At 43.4% G+C, this 23,575-nt stretch overlaps 1 protein-coding gene across 4 annotated transcripts in view; it reads left to right on the top strand.

Annotated features, from left to right (window-relative positions):
• The window catches only part of zdhhc14 (zDHHC palmitoyltransferase 14), a 100,451-nt gene that overhangs the window by 62,820 nt on the left and 14,056 nt on the right, over positions 1 to 23,575 (top strand). For all 4 annotated transcript variants that reach the window (XM_088909303.1, XM_088909302.1, XM_088909299.1 and 1 more), the window contains exons 3-5: positions 13,462 to 13,620; positions 19,266 to 19,403; positions 21,965 to 22,013. In XM_088909303.1, coding sequence (XP_088765429.1) covers positions 13,462 to 13,620; positions 19,266 to 19,403; positions 21,965 to 22,013 — 346 coding nt within the window. The remainder of the gene's footprint in view (positions 1 to 13,461; positions 13,621 to 19,265; positions 19,404 to 21,964; positions 22,014 to 23,575) is intronic.

Below are 23,575 nucleotides of genomic sequence, written 5' to 3'. Positions count from 1 at the left end.
TGAATTTGAAATACATTACAGGCTTTGCGTCATTGTCAAAATCATACAAAAACTTCATTCACAGTTGTTTACTAGTTATTAAAATAGAACACGATGGTCTATTAAAGGAAATGTTTATTTTTGCTGCACTTGGAAAGCAACTGCAAACTGTTCCATGGCTCATACTGCCATTATTCCCTTGTCCACTTGAAAGGTATTGCTCTGTAATTTATTTAGTTTTATATCTATTTCTACAACGAACAGCTTGTAAACAATACCCTGTGGCTGGTGACTTGTATTTACATCCTGTCAACGCTATTGAATAGGACTTGATTGGAAGAATCATAATAATTTGCTCCAAATTTAAACATTTAAAATATTTATAGTATGTAAATGTGTTAATATTTCAAAGGGAATAATATTCTTAAATGTACAGCTATTCAGTCCATTTGTCCATGGCATGAATGAATCAGTTAAGCTACAGACGAGTTTGAAAGGTCACAGAATAAGTATAATCAAAGTGGTTTAATTTCACCACAATCTGCATTTTTGACTGTAGGTTTCCTTAGTTCAATATGGAATTGAAAGCCATCTGTAGAGGTTATGCAAATCGAAAAGACCAAGAATCTTGGTCAAGAAAGAGAGAAATCAGGATACTGTGGTAGAGAAGCACAAATCAAGAGATTAAAAGAAGATTTCAGAGTCACTGATTGGCATCATACCACCAAATGCTTTCATGCAAGCAGGAAATCAGGATGCCACTGTGAAGCCAGCAGTGATATTGAAATACCTGTAAAGCTTTTTTGCTGCGATGAGAGGCAGAGTTCATATATCGACACTATCCCTGTACAAAGCTGATCTGCATAGGTGAGTTGCAGGAACAAAGCAATGACTGAAATTGTTTGTCATAAAGCATGGAAGTGATGCGGATGTTGAAGAAAGAGTAATGGACTTTTTTGGCCCTGTCAGAGTCCTGACCTCAATGCGATAGAAAATTTGTTTTTAGAAAATCCATAGTATGGGGAGACTTGAAGATTGCAGTCCGTCGATGAACCCCGACAGGCATAATGGAACTGGCACGATTCTGTTAGGAAGAATGGGGGGAAATGTATATCAACCCACTGTGAAAAGCTGTAAGATCTATCCAGAAGGATTCACAGCAGTACTTGCTTACAAATGTACTGAACTAGAGTGTTGAATACCAAACTCAGGACTGGTTACCAATTTGTAGATTGTGTTTGGAAATTTTGCAGACATTCAGCCTGTGTGATATGTAGCCGTGTTCATTTTGAACAACAGTACACATGTAACTCTTTAAAATGTGTTGATCGGCAGGTGGTGAACGAGTTTATTTTGGAATGGTTCATCCTTGTCCTCCGCTGTCTTTAGGTTCTGAGACACTTGCCCAGATCTGCGCAGGCAGCGCCCCCTGGTGTTCTGTACTTCTTTTGCAGTGGATTGCCCCAGCTGAGTGGAGACCACATGTGTCACGAAGCGCTAATCTGGACCCTATGCAGACGGTAGAATCCGGAAGGGAGTGAATCAGACATGGGGGAGAGAGGACTGGGAACGGGGCTGGTAGACGAACAGGGGGGCGTGTCGACGGTGCACTGGTGCTCAGGGGGACGTGGTCCAGGCGAACGAGTCAAAAGAGAAATCCAGGGTGAAAGCAGGAGTCCAGAACCGGGCAATCCATCCACGACAGACAAGACAAAAGTTAAAAACCGGAGCGGAATCCAGTGCAGGGACAGGGAATAAAAAGGGTTAACAGGGCCAGGCGCTCCAAGCCCCGGACCCAGACGGTCAGGACGCCGTTGTGAAGCCGATGCTGTCGGGTCTCTCCTGGGCCCCCTGGTAGGCGGGCTTCCGGGCATCCAACTTCCAAAGCTGAGCCCAGAATGGTAGGAGTGTCTGGCTTTTATAGGGGGGGGGGCTGGAATAGGAGGCAGGTGCAAATAAAATCAACAGAAACAAGAAAGAGCCGGAGCGCCCTTAAGAGGAGGGACTTACGGTCGTGACAACATGGGCCCGTGATGGCTGTGTGACTGTGGCCCTCAGCCAGCCTTTCGTTGCTCCATGCCATTAAGTGCGAGTTCTAGTTGTTTAGTATATGAATGCACACATGGGATTGGACTGTATAAACAGGTGTCTTGATTTCACCGGATGAATAGCCTTAAGTAGAGTGAAGTCGGTAGACCACTAGTGGTGGTAGATACTCCATTCTTAAGTCCAGCCTGATGTAGTGTTTTCCTCTAATACTTCTGTGTCCTCTGTTTGGACCTGTGGGCTAGGATGCTAGGAGCTACCCTCCTGAACCTTAAAAGCAATTAAAACCAAGAACAGGAGACACTTCTTTACCCAGAGGGTTGTGGGAGTATGGAACGAGCTGCCCGCCCATGTTGTTGAAGCCGATACCCTGGCGTTCTTCAAGAACCTGAGTGAGATGCTCAGATCAATGAGCTAATAATTACCAAAAGGACTGAACGGGTTCCTCTAGCTTATGAGCGTTCTTGTGTTCTTTGTGGAAGATCTGTGTGAATGTTTGGGCTTGTGTGTGAAGCTCCTAAATGGAGTGTCAGTCTTCCACTCTTTCTGCTCTTGTTATGTTAATGCCAGTACAGTAAAACTAAAAATGCTTTTAGCCTTGAACATTCATTGAAAAATAAAGTGATCAGCTAAAATATTAACCTTGGATTTAAAATTCTTAGTAAATGCAAGCAAGAAATCTCCTGTTGGGTGATTTGAGCATTCTTTTTCATGCCTGATCTAGTCCATCGTACTTCTGGCAATGCATTTTTAGGGGCACAGTATTGAATAACCTGTTGTGCCCGGCAGACATATCCCAGACTTTGCTCCCATCAGTTGTGCTTTGAGAATCATGCCAATGTAAGATTATGCTGATATCAGGATTTTCATACTCTGTAATATTGTGCTGGTAGTGCACATGTTCAAATGAATAAATACATAAGAACATAGAGCCCTGTAATTTTGTGGTCATGTAGAAAGTTTCCATTCAGTAAGCGATTTGCTAGTGTGGAAAACATTTATTGTATAATTAGTGCTCATAAACTCAGAGGTGTACCAGGAATAATATACAAAACGAGACTTCGGCCCCTTCTGTGGCTAAGGATCTGCGCCTGTGGCTGACAGTTTGTATCCCGCGGCTGGCAGAGGAGTCCTACTCCATTGGGCCCCTGAGCAAGGCCCTTAACCCCAGCTGCTCCAGGGGCGCCGTATAAATGGCTGACCCTGCGCTCTGAGCCCAAGCTTCTCTCCCTGTCTGTGTGTCTCATGGAGAGCAAGACGAATTCCTAATACAAGAAATTGTATAGGGCTAATAAAGGCAATGACCAATAAATGATCTTATTTTATCTCTCATCTCTTGAATGCCAGGCCTGCAGTGAGTAATAGTTATTAAGGAGAATGCACAGAAAATAACTCTCAGTGCCATTCTTCCTTTTCTTACCCCTTCTCATGTTTATCTAAATTGTGTAAAAAAACATTTAACCTGTCTTTTATTAGATTTGTGTAGGACAAAAGGACTTGCTGTAAATTGATACAGAGTAAATGTTCCTCAAGCAGGAATACATTGTCAGTTGGGTTTGTAGCCAAGGTAACCTTTTACTGCTTCTCTTCTGAAATCTTAAAGGATGTAGCTTTTTTATGACTTCATATGCCTTGTACGATTTTGTGAAGAGCTTCCCTTATGATCCAGGCTTTCCAAAACGCGTGAGACAGATTTGCTTGTGCAAAATACTTTTTCAACTGATGATGTTGCTCCTAGGTTTGTTTTTGCTATTTTCGGTCCAAGACAGCCATAACTAGGCTAATCGTGAATCGTTGCTCTTGGAACGACTGTCTGGAGGTGTAGGGCTTGCTTGCCTAGTGGTAATGACCCTCAACACATAGTCAAGCCAACCTTGATTACTCACATTGCAAAACAAAGAACAGGTTTTGAAACGGATTGACTTCAGATCCACTGAAATGACACTGGCTGAGCTTATCACAAGTGAGAAATAATAGTGCCGTCGTCATAAAATGTCTCTGGGAGCTGGATTAGGGCTGTGCTGGCAGTGACAGACAGTGATGCATGGCTAATGATGTGTTATGTAAGTGTGTGTTAGATGTGTTAAGTGCCAGTGTGACTGTTTACAAGGGAGGGCCCTATTTTTATGGGGAAATCGAGCAACAAAATTGCAACAAAATGTGGATTTTGATGCATTAAAATTTGAGATGATTAAAATAATTATGAACCACAGGCCTCTACCCTCAGCCTGGGACTTGGAAAGAGATGAGGGAAACATGAGCACATTGGGAGATGCCTGCGCATCACCAAGCCCTCGCGCTGTGATTTGAACAGAAAAGGCATGTTTGGTTAGCACAGGATGGGCACAGCGCTCGCCTCTCCTGTTCATTCCTGCAGTGTGGGGCAGAGGCCGGGCTCACTGGCGAGCCGTAAATCTCCCTGCAAGTCCCACCTTACCTCGGCAGAAAAGAAGTATGGAAATGAAGGTCTCTGTGAGGAAAAAGTGGCACATACTCCATTTTTGTCCCAAATGTGATGGCACAATCTACTGGCTTTATTCTTTCATGCTTTAACTGCTTACTGTTTGGTCTCTTTTGAGCACTGATGATGTAGCTTTGTGAAGCAGATGTCCGTGTTTCTGCTCGTGATCAGTTTCCAGCCAGCAGCCCTGTCACCATGCAGCTCACAGCTGACAACCCACTGGAGCTCAGCAGGTGGGAGCCTGGTCAGTACCTGGATGGGAGGCCTCCTGGGAAAAACTAAGATTGCTGCTGGAAGAGGTGTTAGTGGGTCCAGCAGGGGGGCGCTCAGCCTGCAGTCTGTGTACGGGGACACTATACTGTAGTATAGACATAAAGCCGAGATCTTGACTCTCTGTGCGTCATTAAAATCCCAGGGTGTTTCTCGAAACGAGTAGGGGTGCTGGCCAGATTTCCCCCTGGCCTTTACCAGTCATGGCCTCCTAATAATCCCCATCTCTGAACTGGTTTCATCACTCTGTTCTCCTCCCCACCGAGAGCTGGTGTGTGGGGAGCGGACTGGTGCACTATGGCTACTGTGGCATCATCCAGGTGGGGCTGCACACTGGTGGTGGTGGAGGGGATCCACATTATCTGTAAAGCGCTTTAGAGTGGAGTGTCCAGAAAAGCGCTATATACAGTATTAGTGTAAGGAATTATTATTATTGCACCCCTGCCTTGAGCAGAGTGGCTGTGGAGAAGGTCCGTTATCAAGATCAGTTAAGTGAGACCTTGAAGTGGAGGACAGGCTGACCACTGAGAAGGAGGCTAGAGTTGGGCTGTGACCAGACACTGGGAAGAGAGACTAGTGATGTCAGGTGTAGCCCGGCTGCTGTAATGCACAGTGTCTCCATTTTGAACCCACCATCTGTCCCCTCACTGGCAAGTGTTCTTCTCTGTAAACACACTAAAAAAAAACACCACAGTCCCACAGGGACCCGCGATTTTGACTTGATCTTGAATAAGGCTTTTATTTAAATGAGGCTGTTCATTTTTTTTCAAAATCTACGAAGAAGAGTTTAACGATTTCCTGTCGCACTCCCTTAAATCTTTCTAGCGCTGAACACTACAGAACGAGAGCAGCCCAGTTTCTGAACGGGGGCTGGAATGTGAAGCATTCGGAGCCTCTCTTTTAAGGCTCTGACCTGAGATAGGTTGTGCCTGCTAGATTCCGAGAGCGACAGGTATGCGTGGGCTGGGCGGCTCTGTGGAGGTCGGCGACACAGGAAGCTGCCGGACAGAGGACGTGGCAGGAAGTGGGCGGGCAGCTTGGCTCCCAGGGGTGGGTGTTCACGCAGGTTCGACGCCACACGTCCAGAGGAATTCCCGTTTTCCGTGTGTTGTCTTCATAGTAAAGTGTTCCCGAGCACCATCATTAATTTGCTCTTAAGTGCCCTGTAATCCACAGGATTCCGATCCAGGGAGCTGTGTATTACTGAGCACAGGGGTACTCTTATGACTACCAAGAGCAGGGCTGTTATCCTGTGTCCAGGATGAATTCCACTTTGGGTTTGAACAATGTGGCTCTGCCTAAAGTGCCTCTTTAATTATAGCTTAATCCGTATAGGTTTGTGATCTGATCTGTCTGGTGAGACTCCAGGTCAGGTGCACAATAGCTACATGTGAGTGGCAGTAACATGCAGCGTGTGAAAAAGCAGGCAAGAATATAGTCATAATTAGCACCTGACTTCCCTTTTTACAACTGTGTTCTTCTGAAAAAAGATATTATTTTTGTTGGAAGGTCGAGATTGCATTTTGAGATAAAAACGCATTTCGAAATCTAACATCAGTAAAAAGACCTTTAGGAAAAGTGGCCCCGTTCAATTTAGTGAAGTTTATTCCCATCAAGACTTTATGCATTTCATTGCTTTTCGAGTGTTAAAAGCGTTACAGCTGTGCCTCGGCTCACTGCGAATACAAGACCTATGAATTTCCATGGCTGACGGTAATAATGGCTGACGTGCATTATCCAAACTGACATTATTCAGAACTCAACGCCGTGTCTGCTTTGACAGTTTAAACCCCAGCAGGACAAGGACACGAGCAATGTGAAGCAGTTAAAGCTTGTGGAAAGCAGCCTGCCCCTGCGTGAATGCCGTTGTGTACATTGTTTCACATTTTTATGCAGTGTTGTCATTGTCCAAACCACTACAAGACACATACAAATGAACTGGGCAGATCTCACAGCCTAGAGTACAAAGGATGACATTCCTTCAGGAGTGATCACTGCTATTACTTCTCATTTCAAAGGTACAGAAAGAAGGACTAGTGGGGCTGTTTAATTATAATAAATGTGTAGCTAGGATACGTTTCTTGCTTCAATGCTTTCTACAGTTTTGATTTCCAGTGTTTCAACAATGGCAATGCTGACTGTTTCAAATATGCATGTCTTTAAGCATGTTACACCCCAAACACTCTGTGTCTCTACGCTTCTCCCTTTAAACTGTCTTCATCAGGGCCTGGTACAGTTGATCCTATTAGTAAAGGATACAGGTGCCTTGAGATCGATGTGTGTTTGATTTGTGTTTGTGTTACCTACAGACATGGTACGCTTGATTTTCAAGTGGTTGATGTATTTTTCAGATTCCACTTTTATACCTGCTTTGTTTCAGTGCTCTAATGGTTTCCTTTTCAAGGGAGGTAAAATCGATATTGATGTGAACTGATCCCTTTTAGATCTTTTGGTGTGCCTCTTGTTCTGCAGTGTCTGATCCATTCTACCCAACACCCCCCCCAGTACAAAACATCTGGACATATTTCTCAAAACCCAGAGGCAGTGCAAGTCCAGCTTAGTGACCTTAGAACGTGTTGACCGGGCTTGTGAAGGGCAGGTTGTAAAGGGCTCTGATGCAGTAATGTGCGTTGTGGATTTCAGGTATTTTGGGATAAAACATACATTTTAAAGAGACTAGTAGGATAGTGCCTTGATATCGGCAAATCACTGTCTAAATGTTAAGTTGGATTTCCATGCAAACATAGCATCACCATTTATTTTTTTATGTTTTTTTTTATTTTTAACTAATAAAAACTTCACACTGAAGTTTTAACAAAACGCAAAATGCAAGCTGTTTCCAGGTCACTATGCATTGTATGATCCCATAGTGTTCGACATGCTGTGTGGCATAGAACATCCCACTGTCTGTCCCTGTGTTGAATATGAAACACAGGTACGGTTTTTATCACTGATACTTTTGTAGGGCCTGAAGGATCTTTATCACACTGCTGGGCCTTTGAAGATGGCAGTGTGGCCCATCTACTTTGCTTAGCAATACGCTGGCTTTAGATTTTCCTGCCCGGTCCAGAATGCAGAGGTAGTCTTCTGGATGACGTTGAGGACACCTCAGCACTTCTGATATTCGGTAGACGGAACCTCTCCCCTGTCAGCATTCTTACCTCGAGACTATAACTGGTGCAGTGGCTAATATCAGGTAAATGTGCTGGGCGTGGCGGATGATCAAATATGAATTCCTGGATAGGAATGGTGATGTCTTGGTCTCCTTTGCTCTTTTTTCTTCCTTAAGGAAAAAGACATGTTTTATTTTTCTGAAACTAAAAACTCCACTTTAGGCTTTAGAGTGGAAAAAAAAACGTTACTTCTTTAAGACAAGCATGAGGTATGTCAGGGGCTTCAAGGTCCAGCTCTTGAAGACCAGATTCCTCAAGTCAGATTTCTAATAATTCCTTGCATTGCACAGTATATAGCACTTTTCCTCCCAAAGGGATTCACATATAGGAGGGAACCCCGTTTAGCTGCTACTGACGTACAGCACCCATCTGGATGCTGTATCCATTATGCACCAGCAGCCCGACAATACAGCAGATCGGGGGAGAACTTGATGCGGGTTCAATGGTACAGGTCCAGAGTGGAATTTAGACAGGATACCAGTTAGCACCCCTACTCTTTGGAAAGTGCAATGGGATTTTTAATGAGTTGAACATCTCATCCAAAGGACAGCACCTGCTACGGCACAATGTTACCTTACTAGGCATTGCTGGGACGTTCGTGTCCAGAGGGGACTGTGCCACCTACTGGTCCACTAACAGCTAGTGGATCAGGAACCTCTTTTTTCTTGGTCTTTCATCCTGCTCAGGCGCAGTCTTGCTTTGCTGGTGAGATCTGATGAGATCAGGCCAAATCAGGGAGTGTCATTGATTTAGATCAAGTTATTGAAGAAGCAGGGCGGGCAGTCGGACCGTTTTGTTTCTTTAGACTTAGTCACGTCCTTAAAACATTTTTTATGAGATTCTACGATCAATACGCACATGTCGTGTTTTTGAGATTAGTGGGCAGAATGGCCTTCGTGGTAGCTTAGCTTTGTTCATCCATTGTAAAGGTTGATTAGCTTCCCAAAGCTAGCAGCTCTAATTGGTTTGCTTCATTATCAAGCTTTTGGGATCATTGTTACTAAGCTGTGTGTCTAATGAGCTATAAGCTAAGCTATTTAACTGTATTTCAAAAATGATTTAATAAATCAGATTCTGGTTAGAGAATTTTATAAAGCAGATAGAGCACAATAATTTCTTGTATTCTGTGTTTTTTTAATTCCCCTGCCTGACTTATTTCACGCCCTTCTGTGTATTTGCACTCGAAATAATGCAATAAATGATCACTCAGCTCTAAGCCTGACACCAAAGGAAGAATCAGGCACTTTCAGTGAGATTGTAAGGCCTTGTCCTTAAAGGGGAACTGCAGTGCTATTTTCATATTTTGGGGTTAGAAAGAATCAACATTGATGAGTGCATTTAAGATCTCTTTATTGGCCAGATACAATTTCTTGTATTAGGAATTGGTCTTTTCACATACCCCAGCTTGCTCTCCATGAAAGACAGGGAGAGAAGCTTGGGGTCAGAGCACAGGGTCAGCCATTTATACAGCATCCCTGGAGCAGCTGGGGTTAAGGGCCTTGCTCAGGGGCCCAACGGAGTAGGATTCCTCTCCCAGCCACGAGATTTGACCTGGCAACCTTCCAGCAGAACCTTAGCTACAAAGCCACCACACCACCCATTTCAAACCACAATAAAAGTCAAATGTAGACAGTAATTTGTAAAATCTCCAATTTACATAATGAAATAATGAAATTTCCAGGTTTGCACACGTTTCCAGGTCTGCAATTTAGAATGAAGCAACAAAATGTCCGGTGATGTGTGCGGCCCTATGATATTGTAAATAAGCAGGCATGTGAATACTTCTCTTTTAATCCAATCGAAAAATTACTCTCGATATTGAGACAGATTTGCCCACAAATACTACTTGTTAACTCTGCATGTAGATCACGTTGGAACATTTCTGTGGTGAAACATCTGCTGCACAACCTGTGCTTTTTTGCTCGTATGTCACTTTTACATTAGTCATTACAGTGACTAGTGAGCAGGAAGGGCCGAATAACTTAGCAATTCGTGGGAACTCGAATATAAGTTTGTGATAACATGACGCCTTACAGTACTTTTGCAAAGTTCACAATTTTGTGCTTAATTTGAAATTTGACATTTATTTTTTTCATTTTACAATTTTACAAAGGTCGTTTCTTTCACATGACCTTACATGACCGCAGTTGGGCTTCCAAAAATGACAACTAGCTTGTGCGATATTCCAGAATTAAATGAAAGATACCACTGAGCAGGATGTGTTTTCTTTGGATCAGTACTGTTCACAAGAAATGAGGACATATCTGATTTCAAAACCCTTTTAGAATGGCACACGAATGGAACTTGAAATTAAATTTTGGAATGAAAATAAGTTATGCACTGAGGGTTATGTTTGGTTGTACTGTTTGCTTTATGTGCTAAGTGACCATTTCTGTCCACTTAAATATGGCCAAGCTGCAATTGCACTTGGGTTTTTTTGTGAGGGACTAAGATTTGCCGAGATGTCTCAGTGCCTAGGCTTTGTGCTTCTGAGAAAGCCTGTTTTATAGTCCTGTCCCGCCCTGTGCTGGTGACCAGGGTGTGTCATTATTAAACACCAGCAGAGGAGGAATACATGCCTTACTATGGCCACCTGTGTTCTTGGCCATCCTTGACTGAAGTCTCTAATTGCACAGGGAACAGGATGGCTCAGATGCTGCTAACAATATAGTAACTCATCGCCAGTCTCATGTGAATAATGATTTTCAACCCCCGTTCGACTCTGGGAGTGTTACTGAGCTGTTCTATGAATTTCAATATTTATACCCTGTAATGTATTACTGATTAAAAATGAATCGATTCTGTGTTCTTAAGGTTTGTAACTTTAACTGAATACCCTGAGTTCTTAGGAGTGGAATCTGAGCAGAAACCATGTGCCCTGGGCTGTGCTGTTCCTGAAAAAAATGTTAACAGCTTAACTGATTGTGGCAAAACATAAGCAATATGGGATTTCTGAAATTGGAAGAGGATTTTTTACATTTTTATCATTTTTAAAAGATTTTGGGTTGCTTTTCTGATTTTTCTTTGCTAAAAAATCCATCTTTGTACTGGTTATTATACTTATTGTGCTTATTTTGAAAGAAAAATTCAGATCAAACTGTAGTATTAACCCCTGAGTTACATGTGAGTTACATTAAATGGTCTAACTCAACAATCAAGAACATTACCACCAAAAATAGGTCAGGACAAGTAAAATGTCAGGAGCATGTCCTAAGAAAACATACCATAATAAATTAAAAGACAATTATTTTACATTATTCAAAAGTACAATTGCAGTGGGGGTAATTAGTTTTCCCATGAACCACTGCTCAAATTTAGTTTGGTTTTGTTTGACTCTTTTTCAGTCTCTAATCACAGAAACACTGTACTCAAGCCAATTCAGTTACATAACCTGAAAACATAACAGTTTGTTTAAAATATTTTTCTAACACCAGTAATGCAGGTGATCTGTCACAGCACTTTTTTGGGCATGAATTCAACATGAATTCTGCTTCTGCATGACACTCTCTCATCAAACTGCACAAACACAATCCCTTTTACTCTGAGAAACTGGGGTAGTCATGCTGGATTATTAAATGCAGTCTTCAAACAAACAAAAAAATCAAATTATTTGGTCACAGGACTTGGATTGAAATATTGAGTTATCTTAAAAAAGAAAAATCAACACGTCAAACTCAATTTTGCTGTTGCGTGAACATTTTTTGGCACATATTCATCAAAGCCTCTACAGTACTTCGTTTGCATCCTTAGATAATCTCCCACAGTTTTATTTTTGCCTTTGTGCTCCGTAGTTTTTTTTTAAATGCTGTGTGACGTGCAAAGCCTGATCCTACTTATAAAGCTTAAAAGGAAGGCAGTTAAATTTCAAATACTTTGAAAACAAAAACTGTTGGCTTGGCAATTCATCTGTAAATGTTATTCAGTAGATTAGATGTAATTTAGTGAGAGAGGGGGTCGAGTGACCCAGGGAGGAAGAGAAGGAGCGACGAAGAGATCTAGAAAATGATTTGGAGGAAGGCATAGTGGGTCGCAGCAGATGTAGTTTGAAGTAGTTCAGGTGTGTTAGCAATCACTTACAACATCATTCACACACCCATGAAGAAGGCTCCACAGCCGAAACATTGGGTTTTCTATCTTCTCTTTTCAACATAGAATAAACCTATAACTTGTTCCCTTGCAGCCTCCGCATGCTGACGCAGCTCCCCGCCTGAACTAGATGTCATTTAGCCTAGAATGTCATGGCCGCGAGGAAACGAGCGCCTCTTGTTTCAGACCCTAACAGCGTCTTTTTAAACCAAATAGTATTTCTAATAAAGCCAGGTTACAGTGGCCCGAACTGGTTCAAAACTGCACTGATAGATTGGATCGGACTAGAAAATGATGAAACAAATTCTAAAGGTTTTCATCCGTGTTTGAAGTGGTGTTCCAGATCTGTTTTGTAAATACAGTCAGGAGTAAGGACCTATGCACGGTGTGCATTCCCTGGGGAGGCATCCTGTTAATGCAGTAGGTGCCGCTTGTCTTACTAGGCCAGAATTCCCCAGTGCCCCAGTATGATGACCGTGGAAGCTCTTTGAAGTTGGCACCCCTACGAACAGCACCAATAGTGAAGACCACAATGTATATTTCTGCTCTGTTTGTGCTGTAGAAGTTGACGTGTGCTGCTGCTTTCAGTCCTGAGACATAGCGCCTTATTTCTTTGAGTTTCTGACCTCACCCCCCCCACCCCCCACCGAGAATGGCACGGATGAACCAAACTGGTCTCATTCGTTTGGGCTCAGTCTGTGCTGGTTTGTGCCGTTGAAAGTACCATCTGAGCTGCTCACACTCCTGAGGTACAGCCTCTTCTTTTTTCAGGGAGTCGCGTAACTCATGGCACTTTTCAAAAGAGTAGGGGGACGTCCTGGTCTCCTGACAGCCTACCGCCTACACCTGCTCAGTCTCACCTTCATGCAGCTTTCCCCGGTGTGCAGAGGTTTTCGCTTCACCTGGTCAGGCGTGTAGTGGGGCTGCTGGTCCTTGGTGATGGATGAAGTGGTTCCTCAAGAACCAAGAGGTGTTAGGGGTGTTACCCTGGTGTCCCAGCCCAAGTTCCCCCTGGCCTTTACCAATCATGGCCTCCTAATAATCTCCATCCATGAACTGGCTTCATCACTCTATTCTCCTCCCCACTGAGAGCTGGTGTGTGTGAGTGTACTGGCGCACTATGGCTGCCGTCGCATCATCCAGGTGGGGGCTACACACTGGTGGTGGTGGAGGGCATCCCCATTACCTGTAAAGCACTTTAAGTGGAGTGTCCAGAAAAGCGCTATATAATTTTAAGCAGTTATTGTTGTTGTTATTATGTTGTGCTTTGGGATCCACTAGTGAATAGCACAGTGGAAATGCAGGGAATTATTCTTCTGCAGTGCTGCATGTTTATCGATCTGTAAACTCAGAAAATGCAGCTTTCTTTAAAAAAAGAGAGAGCAGTTTCTGTTTCTGAGTCGTGGTTCTCAGCCTTGCCGGTCCTTTTGTTTCCTTCTGGTCCAGACATAGCCAACGGCTCCAGCTCGGGGGGATACCGCCCGCCCCCCAGGACAAAGGAAGTCATCATCAACGGACAGACGGTCAAGCTCAAGTACTGCTTCACCTGCAAAATCTTCAGACCACCTCGTGCCTCTCACTGCAGCCTTTGTGACAACTGCGTTGGTGAGTACGTGCCAGGCCGTGTCGCTTTAAAGTCCCAGCTCTCCGACGCCAGTACTGTATGTGACAGACCGGCAGTACGCGATCTCCCAGGGCGCAGCCCAGCCGTCTGACTGTGCCTTCTGCAGTGAATTATTAACCTGTGCATTGCTTCAGTTTGAAGGCGTTGCATAAGATGTACAAACAGTCCTAGTTGGTGACATAGATGTTACCAGCGGCACTCCTAAAGCACTCGCACAGAGATGCGACAGAAGCTGGTCTCCTGAGCTGCACGGCTCGGGCGCACAAAATCAGATTCCCTTGAGGGGAGCAGAAGAGCCATCAGTCATACTGTACGTTCAGGAGATTTTCTTTTTCCTTTTTCTTTTTGTCCGACGTCTTTGATTCTGTTACACCTCGCTGGTGCTCGTGTGGCTGCGAGATGGTGCCTTACAGGTTTCTTTTAACACCCAAGACGTCAATCTGGTACCGAGGAGAGGTGTGCCAGGAGGGCCGTTCCGCCTGAGAAGAAAAAATATGTATTGAGGAAAAAAAATAAAACATACCTTAACAAGAAACCAGAAGAGCAGTTTTCCGTAGATACAGTATTCACTTACAGCATTCTTTTAGTTTTGGTAGCAGTCACTGTCCTAAGAACTAAAACAGTCATTGGGCATATCTTCCCTTTCTCCCGTTCCTCGCCAGCTTAGGCAACAGCTCCCCTGCAACTCTGCATTTTTTCATCTTATTCTTCTGTATCAAAACAGAGATAAGCCAGTGACCTAAGAATGCACTCATACAGGGAAGAGAGTGAAGCATTTGCTGATTGAATGACTAATCTAATCTCGTATCCGTAATCTCTTCTTCTTACTGTCACTCGTTAGACGTCTGTCATATTATGCGTAGCTCTTCAATGTATACGAAACGTGATTGTATTGTGTTAGAGATAAGTCATCTCAGTGTGTCCTAGTCCTTACAAACTGAGCTTGTATTAATGAGAGGTTTTACCTCTCAAACCTCACTGTAATTGTAGGTGTTTTAGCCAGAAAGAAAACAGTCACATTATCACTGAAAATCTTTATAATATTTTATATTTTATATATATATAATAGTCACAAATTGCTAAATTTGTGGCTCACTGTTCTATTATAGATTTTTTACTTTATTCTGTTTTTTTAGCATATATACATCTCCCACCCTAATTACAGACAGATTTGTTTTTCAAAGGTATTTTAGAAGCATATGTAAAGCTTGGATGCACACAAGAGATTTTGTTTGTAGTATTGCTTTAACCTCTTAAAAAAGATTGATCTTTGCAAAACTTGCTTACCCTAAACATCTCTGATAAGACACAATGCTTCTTTCCTCTGTAAGTCTCCAAATTATCTCTTTATGCCTAAAACAAATATTTTTCTGAAAGTTTCGTGAATTGTTGTAAAAGCTGCTTGTACAGTATGTTCTTTGTGATAAGCGATCTCGCAGTTACAGCCCTGAGGCACAACAGGGCCATCAGTTCATCAGATCACGTGTGTATAGCCCCTTTTTTCCCTTGTCGTACGCCACCTCCCAGAATCACAAGATAACGGAACTCATTACTTTATTGCCAGCGTTTGCGAGTGCTGTGCAGATGAAGCTGGCAGTTCGGCAAGCATGTATTTTTGTAACCCTCATTCCTGGGCGGAGTGGTGGCTCTGTGGCTCAGGATCTGTGCCAGTGACTGGAAGGTTGCTGGTTCAAATCCCGCAGTCGGCAGAGGAATTCTACTCTGTTGGGCCCCTGAGCAAGGCCGTTAACCCCCAACTGCTTCAGGGGCGCTGTACAATGGCTGACCCTGCGCTCTGACCCCCAGCTTCTCTCTCTGTCTGTGTGTCTGTGTCTCATGGAGAGCAAGCTGGGGTATGCGAAAAGACGAATTCCTAATGCAAGAAATTGTACAGGGCTAATAAAGCAACATTATCATTATCATTATCCTGCTGCTGTGTGCCAGGTTATACAGTGTCCTAGCTTGACGGTGTGGAGTGAATCTGCTGTGAGCTGAGCCTTTTTCATCACCCCCTCCCCAGCTGCAGTCTTGCGTGGTTTTAACACGGGATGCTCTGAACAGAAGTTGTTTCGAGCTGATTATCCCAGGAGGAGGGTCTAGTCTCACTACAAACGTGCTTGTAAAAGGGGGTGAACTATTTTTCCCTGTTGGAATTTCCCCTCATGTTTTCAAGCACTGATGGACCTGACATGACATTCTTCATTTCATCATGAGCTGATTTCTTCAATTCTGGTTCAGCGGAAGTGCATGTTTGAATCCAGTGACAAAAGTGTATCTGTGCCATCTTTTTTTTCCCCAATCGATAGAAACGGAAGTGTATTATGTTAATGCATTAAAAATGGATTCAGACATAAAGACATCAATCGGTTTTATCAGATTATTCAGCGGTGTGTGTGCGATTGCTTGTCTGAAATGAGAAGTGGCCAGGACAAAAACAGATAGTATCACACACTTACAAGCAAAATGCCAGTGTACTTTAGATTGTTAGTCTGAAGCACAGATCTGTGAATGAACAGCTTTTTTGAAGAGCAGAGCTGTGTCAGAAGGGGAGGGGTTGAGGCTCTGGGGATTCAGAGCATGTTAAGGTGTATTTTTGGAGTCTGAACCACAGGACTGGGATGATGAGGGGTGGAAGTGTTTAAGTCATGCACACAGGATCCTGGGACTCTACTACTCATCTTGGGGGCAAACTGTTTCTTTAACAGATCAAGAGTCCACAGCAGGAGAGAGGCCTTGGCTAGACCTCTTGACTTGTTTTTACATGGTCTTCCTTTACAGTAATGTGTTAAAAGTTACAATAAAATAACGAGTTGCGTTATCTTCTGATGTGTATTTCTGTGTATATGTGTTCTGCAGGACCTAGATCTAAAACATTTGCAGAGGGTATGCGCTGTAAAGAAGCTGGTGTGTACCCTTACTTTTTTCCCCACAAAGTAATATGACTACGATACTTTGCCATTGTTAGTGGTGCTTGATTAGAATGATAGAGGAAAATTCTTCCGTGCAGCAGGTAGCCTTTAAGACTCGCAATAACAATTCCTTGTCCAAAGAAACCCACACCACTGTACATGTAGGAAGAAAGCTACTTCGCCCCCCCACTGAAACATAGTCCAACCCTCCAGCAGCTCCACTACACCAAAGACAAAGGGAAAGACGGGAAGAATCTTTATTGTGTGGGTTTGTTGTGTGCCCATTTTCTGATTTTATGTTGTGTGGTCTGAAGAACATTCTTGGCCCCACACAAGTTGATGATCTTATATTTTAAAATGAGGTATTCTTCCTTTTTATCTTCCCATTTCTGTTTCTTGGTTTCTCAAGCCCTTCCTCTAGAAAAGAGAGACTTTTGCATTGGGCTTACAGCTGTTTTGGAAAAAAAATGCAGGGCAGAATTGTTTGAGGCTGCAGTTTTTATTGCTTGACTGTCTTGGTTTGATACACCCTGAAAGGTTCATGCCTTTTGATAAGCAAATTTATTTTAGGAAACGTGATATGAAGTAATTTCCCAGCTGAAAGAGGTTTAAGAGGTTCAGTGGGCTTACTAAATGCATCCGATCATTGGAGAACTTCAAATTTCTGCCCATTAGGCTGTGATCAATAAAGGTGTCTATTCTTACAATCTCATATATCAAAATTGGACAAAAATAGCCTCCATCAGTATGTTCTAAAAAGAGCAATGTCCGTGAGACCGTCTGCGCCTCGTACTGTTGAAAGGAAGATGTCATATCTAGCGTTCCAGTGGTGGTAATATGGAAACTATAGATGTAAAATTAAGATATGATGCAAGAGCTTATGTCACTTCCCAATAAGCCTGTAAACGTAAGTTAATTTCACTTTCAGGAATATTTCTTCTCACACCGATATAACTAGAGGCAAGTATTGACCTCTACTTATTGTCAATAGACACACTGGGTGAACATAAGGTCAGTAATTGGTTAAGTGATGAATGGTTAGAGGACACATTTGTGTGAATAAAGGAATGATTGGTATGTAAAGGGCTTCACAGCTTTAGATGGTGGTTGGGTTTTAGAGCAGCAAAATGTTGTGTGTATCCCGGGAGATATTTCTGTAGGAAAGCCTCCAGGACAAACCAGTATTGTTCAGATCCCTCAGACCACCTTGTTTAGATTAAAGGATGTTCGATTTCCTTAGAGAGAACTCTGGGAGTGCAGCAGTCCAGAACAGTCACAATTACCCAGTCAGTACTTAATCATTAGTTAACACTATGGAGATTGAGTGAGCATAAGGATCAAAACTGAGCTACTACAGTGCCATAAAAGCATGATACAAAAAATATCATTTTGGGGAACTTGCTTTTTCAGCTTTTATGTCTCCACCGTGTCTCAACCTGCACAACAAACAAATAAAGAATTACAAAAAACATTTGATTCTGGTGAAAGAGCAGAAATCTTAGTTTAGGATCATTTGGTTATCTTGTAATAGTGAATCACAGTGTTTATACTGATAAGTTCCTTACGAAGTTAACAGGTCTGCAGACAAGCTCTTGGCTTTTTTTTTTCTGCAGCGTGTTCTACAGAACTGGGTCCCAATGCAGACCTGCAACATATGTGACCCACCCTCCAGTAATAAGACAGTTCAGACTCGACCTGCACTTATTCTCCTCAATGTACTGTTCTTCCAAGACCAGCAGTTTATTCACAGGAGAAGTGCGCACGTTTAAAATGTAATTATTAAAAATTGTTCTTACTACCGCCACTAGTAGCAGTGATGTACTTACCTACTAGTAAATGTACTTACTACTACTTTACTGCCGGTCTGAGAAAAGCAGACTCGGTGTCAGGCTGAGGAAGGAACTTGCTCGGTTCGAGTGGCTGTCCAGTTGCCCTCATCGCCGCCCTGTGTCTGTGTGGAGAGTCAGCGGCACCGCAGCAGCTGTTGATGTCTCTTCAGCCGAGGAGCGTTCCTCCCAGTTTTCCTCTCCACTTTGTTTTCCCAGTCAGTATTCTCAGTGGTGATTCGCCTGCGTCTCGGCAGGAAGCTGGGAAGTTGTTCTTCTCAGGGTTCGGCTCATCTTCAGTGCCGCAGGATCCCTGCTGTAATTCTAGTGCATCTTACAATCTGCCCCTGATTTTTTGGGGGGTTTGGTTTCTTAGGAGGTGAAGGGCAGATGGCTACATCATTGGTTTTCTTTTTAAGGGTGCTTTGATAAGATCTTGTTTTGTTACATTTTAAATTGTTTAAAATTTCTAATGTCATGCAACATCACAAGTAGTTTAAAATAATACAAGTGTATTCTAACGCCTTCAGATCCAAGAGCGTGTAACTGTTTCATTCATTTTATGTCGTGTGGCTCCTGTGTCCCTGTGACGGAATGTTTTGGATGCCGTCAGGTTAGGTCATGTTTTGGAAACCTGAACAGTAGTTTCCACTGCGAGGCAGGACTGCAAAAGCTGAGTCAGTCGATAGTCTTCATCTGTAACCGTTTGCTTTGAAGTTGCCCTTTTCGGTCTCGAATCCGAGTCGTGCCAATTCACAAACCCCTCTGCTTTCTGCTCATATTTGTCATTTCCTTCACCTGGAATTGCCCAGAAGCCCTGAGTCACAAAGCGATTGTGTTTTTTTTTTTATGGGTGTTTATCGTTGCTCTCCGTCTCTCTTCTCGTTGCAGAGCGATTTGATCACCACTGCCCGTGGGTGGGGAACTGCGTGGGGAAGAGGAACTACAGATTCTTCTACATGTTTATTCTGTCACTGTCTTTCCTGACAATCTTTATATTTGCCTTCGTGATCACCCACGTCATCCTGCGTAAGTAAAGGCACATAAAGACCTAAATCGCCCTGTTTTTTACCCTTGTACAAACATGCATGCTGTACTCAAGAGAATCTGTGTTCTTTTAGAATGCATGATAAAATGTTTTAGCTAAATAAAGACCAATCAGTCCAGCTAGCTCATTGGATAGTTGGCAGCTGCATGACTTAAGGATCTCATTCAGATGAGTCTTGAAAGTCGGTGTAGTGTGTTCCAGATGGCCTTTCCTCTGTTCTCATTTTTACTTGCGCTTACCTGCAGTTTCCTTTTGTGTCCTGTGGCCTACGTTTTACTATTCTGAAGTTCTTAATCGGGTTGGTTTTGTCAGGGTTAAACGTTTCGAGGGTTTTGGCTACTTATACCAGGTCCACTTGCACACTTCTCTTAATCATTGTCATCGTTCTCTCGTGTTCAGAGCTGCTTGAGACATGCCTCTTGACCTCACAGCTGATTTTAGCAGTACTGAAAGAAAAGTGCTTCCTGTGTTTTTTTTTGGTGAGCATAATGCAAAGCCTGTGAGTAGAAATCCTCAAAGAAAATGTTTTGTGACTTTCTGATTTGTTGAAATATTTTTTTTGCACTGCTTTTGTAAAAAAAAATAAACAACCTTTTCTCTTAACATCCCTAAAGCTCCAGCTTGTGACTGGTCAACAGTATATAATATTTGCTTATCCAGCATTCATTATGTTCAGCACACGTCACACATCTATTTTTGAACTCTGATTAAAATTGATTTTATGAGGGCACTTGTGAAATGCTTATAGGGTCTGTTTTTTTTTCACAGATGAAGATTAGCTGTACTTCCAGACTTGATGACCTGACATATTGCTAGGTAGTCCACAAATAGTGCTTGGCTTGAACTCTTGAGAATGCTGGATGAAGTTTAATTTCATCTGTTGAGAAAATATTTAACCTTTTCACCCACAAACGCTGACCTAGTTAATTGTCATTCCCAAGTGGCACTTACTGGGAATACTTCATTTTACAAGTAGAGGATGTTAGTGATCCGTAATGAGCTGTTACTTTGAACAGTCAAGGGAAAACAACTCGCATTCTTAGGCTGTCAAAGGGAAATAACTTTTTCATTCCCTGTACTGTAGATGTTTTTTAGACAATTTCCTTTTTTAGAAACGCAGTCTTTTTATCGCAGTATTCAGAGGACAGGCAGGATTTGGTGAGTTTTCAAGCCAAAAACAAGATCACCGAAGTGATTGGTTGGACAGTTCATTGAACCTGGGATCATTTGCCTGTCAACATCGCATGCCTCCCTATCTCTCACGGTGGTCATTATGTTACAAGCAGTAAAATATTATTTCAGTGTTTAGTTTCGTGCTGGAACGCATCCCGTTAGCACGTCGGTATGAGCAGAAAATGGCAGAGGAAACTATCTCAGTGGAAATTGTGCTCTCCACATTATTTTCGGCTTAACGTTCTCGGTACTTAGCTGGCAACGGGCCAGGCAGCAATGCTTGTGTTCCCAGCCCTTTGTGAGGAGAGTGGTCAGGTCAGTTCAAGATCTTGCAGCCCCCTTGGGTCTGCACCATCACATTTCAGAACTTGTTGTGCGCTAATATTTGAACGGCGCCGTTCTTTTGATTGGTGCTGTGGTACCTCTGCAGCGAACGTCGGGCCCTGTGTTCTGCCCGTGCTGTTCTGGATTTGTGCTGGGCTTGTGTGTGCACTAGATGTAAGCAAGCACAAATGGGGGTGGGTGGGTGGGGGGGCTGTCACTTTTTACATTTCGGCACATTACATGTGACGGGGACACTATACTGTAAACAGGCGCCGTCCTTCGGATGAGACGTAAAACCGAGGTCCTGACTCTCTGTGGTCATTAAAAATCCCAGGGCATTTCTCGAAAAGAGTAGGGGTGTAACCCCCGCGTCCTGGCCAAATTTCCCATTGGCCCTTACCAATCATGGCCTCCTAATAATCCCCATCTCTGAACGGGCTTCATCACTCTGCTCTCCTCCCCACTGAGAGCTGGTGTGTGGGGAGTATACTGGTGCACTATGGCTGCCGTCGCATCATCCAGGTGGGGCTGCACACTGGTGGTGGTAGAGGGGAGTCCCCATCACCTGTAAAGCGCTTTGAGTGGAGTGTCCAGAAAAGTGCTATATAAGTGTAAGCAATTATAATTATTTCCAGTAGCAGACTGCTGAGAAGAGCATGGTGGGATTGGAGGAGGGTTCAGACTTGACAAGAAACTTAGTTTGCTCAAATTCATACACGTTTTAATCTGCAGAAGAAATCTATGGAATTGATTCCTAAGCAGATGCTCCCCTGAGACAAATTAAAATTTAGGTCCATATTTTATCAATAAGGCCCTGCTTTTCAGTGTTAAGCACTGGTAGAAAAGTCGTCCTGTTCACTGTGTAGGCTGTGGGGTTCCTGATGTGTGATGTGTGAAGTTTGTAAGGAGGCGTATCATTGTGTAATTTCCTGATGTCCTGATCTAAGCACATGTTTTTATGATGCCAGGAATGACCATTTTTATTTGAGATGCTGCATGCAGTTCTGCGTCTGGCTGTTATATGTGTGTGTGTGTTTTTTTTCAGGATCTCACCGGTCAGGATTCCTGAATGCCCTGAAGGACAGTCCTGCAAGATATCCTTTGCCTGTCTGGGTTTCTGTTATAATTGGCGCTGCTGCCTCTGCAGGATTACCTATGATCTTCATTATTAAAACATACAGGCAGGCCAGGCTGCATGTTTGATTTGTGTTTCTGTAATGAAGAACATCTGACTTCCCCAAGCTGCTCAGCTGCATCTACCGTCTTAATAATGGCAGCTAAAATCCTCCCTGCGCTGGTTTCAGAGTCGGCAGAGCACATGATGATCCGAGTCTTTTTTCTTTTTTTTTTTAGAGGAATGTTTTTTTTTGGCACTTGAGTTATGACTGGAGTCTAACTGCTGTTTACACGTCAGTCGCAGACACAAGACATCTCTGTTTTGAGGCTTAAACGAATGTTAGACACCGCTGGCCTTCCAGAGCCCTCAGTCCTCCGGAGTTTGACGTCTGTCAAGTGATGTCCTTATGCAGCTGAACAACCGACTAGAGGCGGACTGACGTTAACCTTTATTTTTCAAACTCCTGTTTGTTTCACACCTCAAGACGTCTGACATGACCAACTGTGCTATTGGCTGGTCAGCATCAATGCTGGTATGTCCCCAGTTCAGCTCAGGCTAACAGGCACCTGCTGTATCACCCTTTTTAGGTATATTTTTTAAAAGGCATTAAAATACTCATGGCTTTGCTTGTCTTTTTGTTATTGAATATACTGACTAGTCATGCTGCATGCCTTATGACATTTTTCTGCTTTTTTGTTTGCAGTAAAACTGAAGAGAGTGAAAAATGCTGCACCTTTATATACAGTACTTCTATTATATTTTGTATTAGTAAGTGCTGTTTGCACAGCTGAGGTGGCCTGTCTTGACAATCCTCCAGAAACGGAAAAGAAGGGTCTGGGCGTTGCACTACACATGTATGGAGGGGGGATTGATCTGTTTTTATGAGTGGGTAAGCATGTCTCTGGGTACCCTCAGGGACATGTGAGTAGGTTCACACCTGCAGTGGTTTAGCATGTACAGCTGCAGTTTTTAAAGTGCTGGAGGAGAGTGGGAAATTCGGAGATGCGCTGCCAGTGTTCAGAACCCTTGGCGGCCGTTTACTTCATTCGGGACCTAAAAACCTCCGCCTTTGTGCAACACGAAGGCGAAAGGCTAAAGAAAGAAACCGGGCGAAGTTCAGGAGGAGAGGGGCTGTTGTGACTCGGAGATCTTGGACTGAAACAAGTGTCTGCCAGAAAGACACGTGAAAGGGCTTCTGGCGGTAAACCAGCAGGCGCACATCACAAGAGCCTTGGCATGTCTCTACACCTCGGCATGGCTCTGCGGGAGGCCGGAGAGGCGCGGTGCTCTTATGTTACCACGTGCCCGCTGTTTCCAGGGAAAGATGCAGGAGAAAGGCCAGCAGTGGGAAATGCCGGCTGACTCATGGAGTGTCGGCATTCCTGCCCCCGGTCGTGTTTCAAAGCTGCTCATGATGTCTCAAGCAGCGAGCGTCTGTCTGATCTTGGAGAGTCGGGGGGAGACAGTGCGTACCTTTAACAGCTCGGGGGTAAAAAAAAAAGTGTTCAGAGTTTGCGGTATCGGTGCTCCTGTTGTGCG

This window comes from Atractosteus spatula, chromosome 2 (assembly GCF_055471065.1).
Source record: "Atractosteus spatula isolate fAtrSpa1 chromosome 2, fAtrSpa1.hap1, whole genome shotgun sequence".
NCBI classification, from domain to species: domain Eukaryota; kingdom Metazoa; phylum Chordata; class Actinopteri; order Semionotiformes; family Lepisosteidae; genus Atractosteus; species Atractosteus spatula.
Note: the sequence above shows the minus strand (reverse complement) of the source record. Positions and strands in the feature narration are given on the sequence as shown.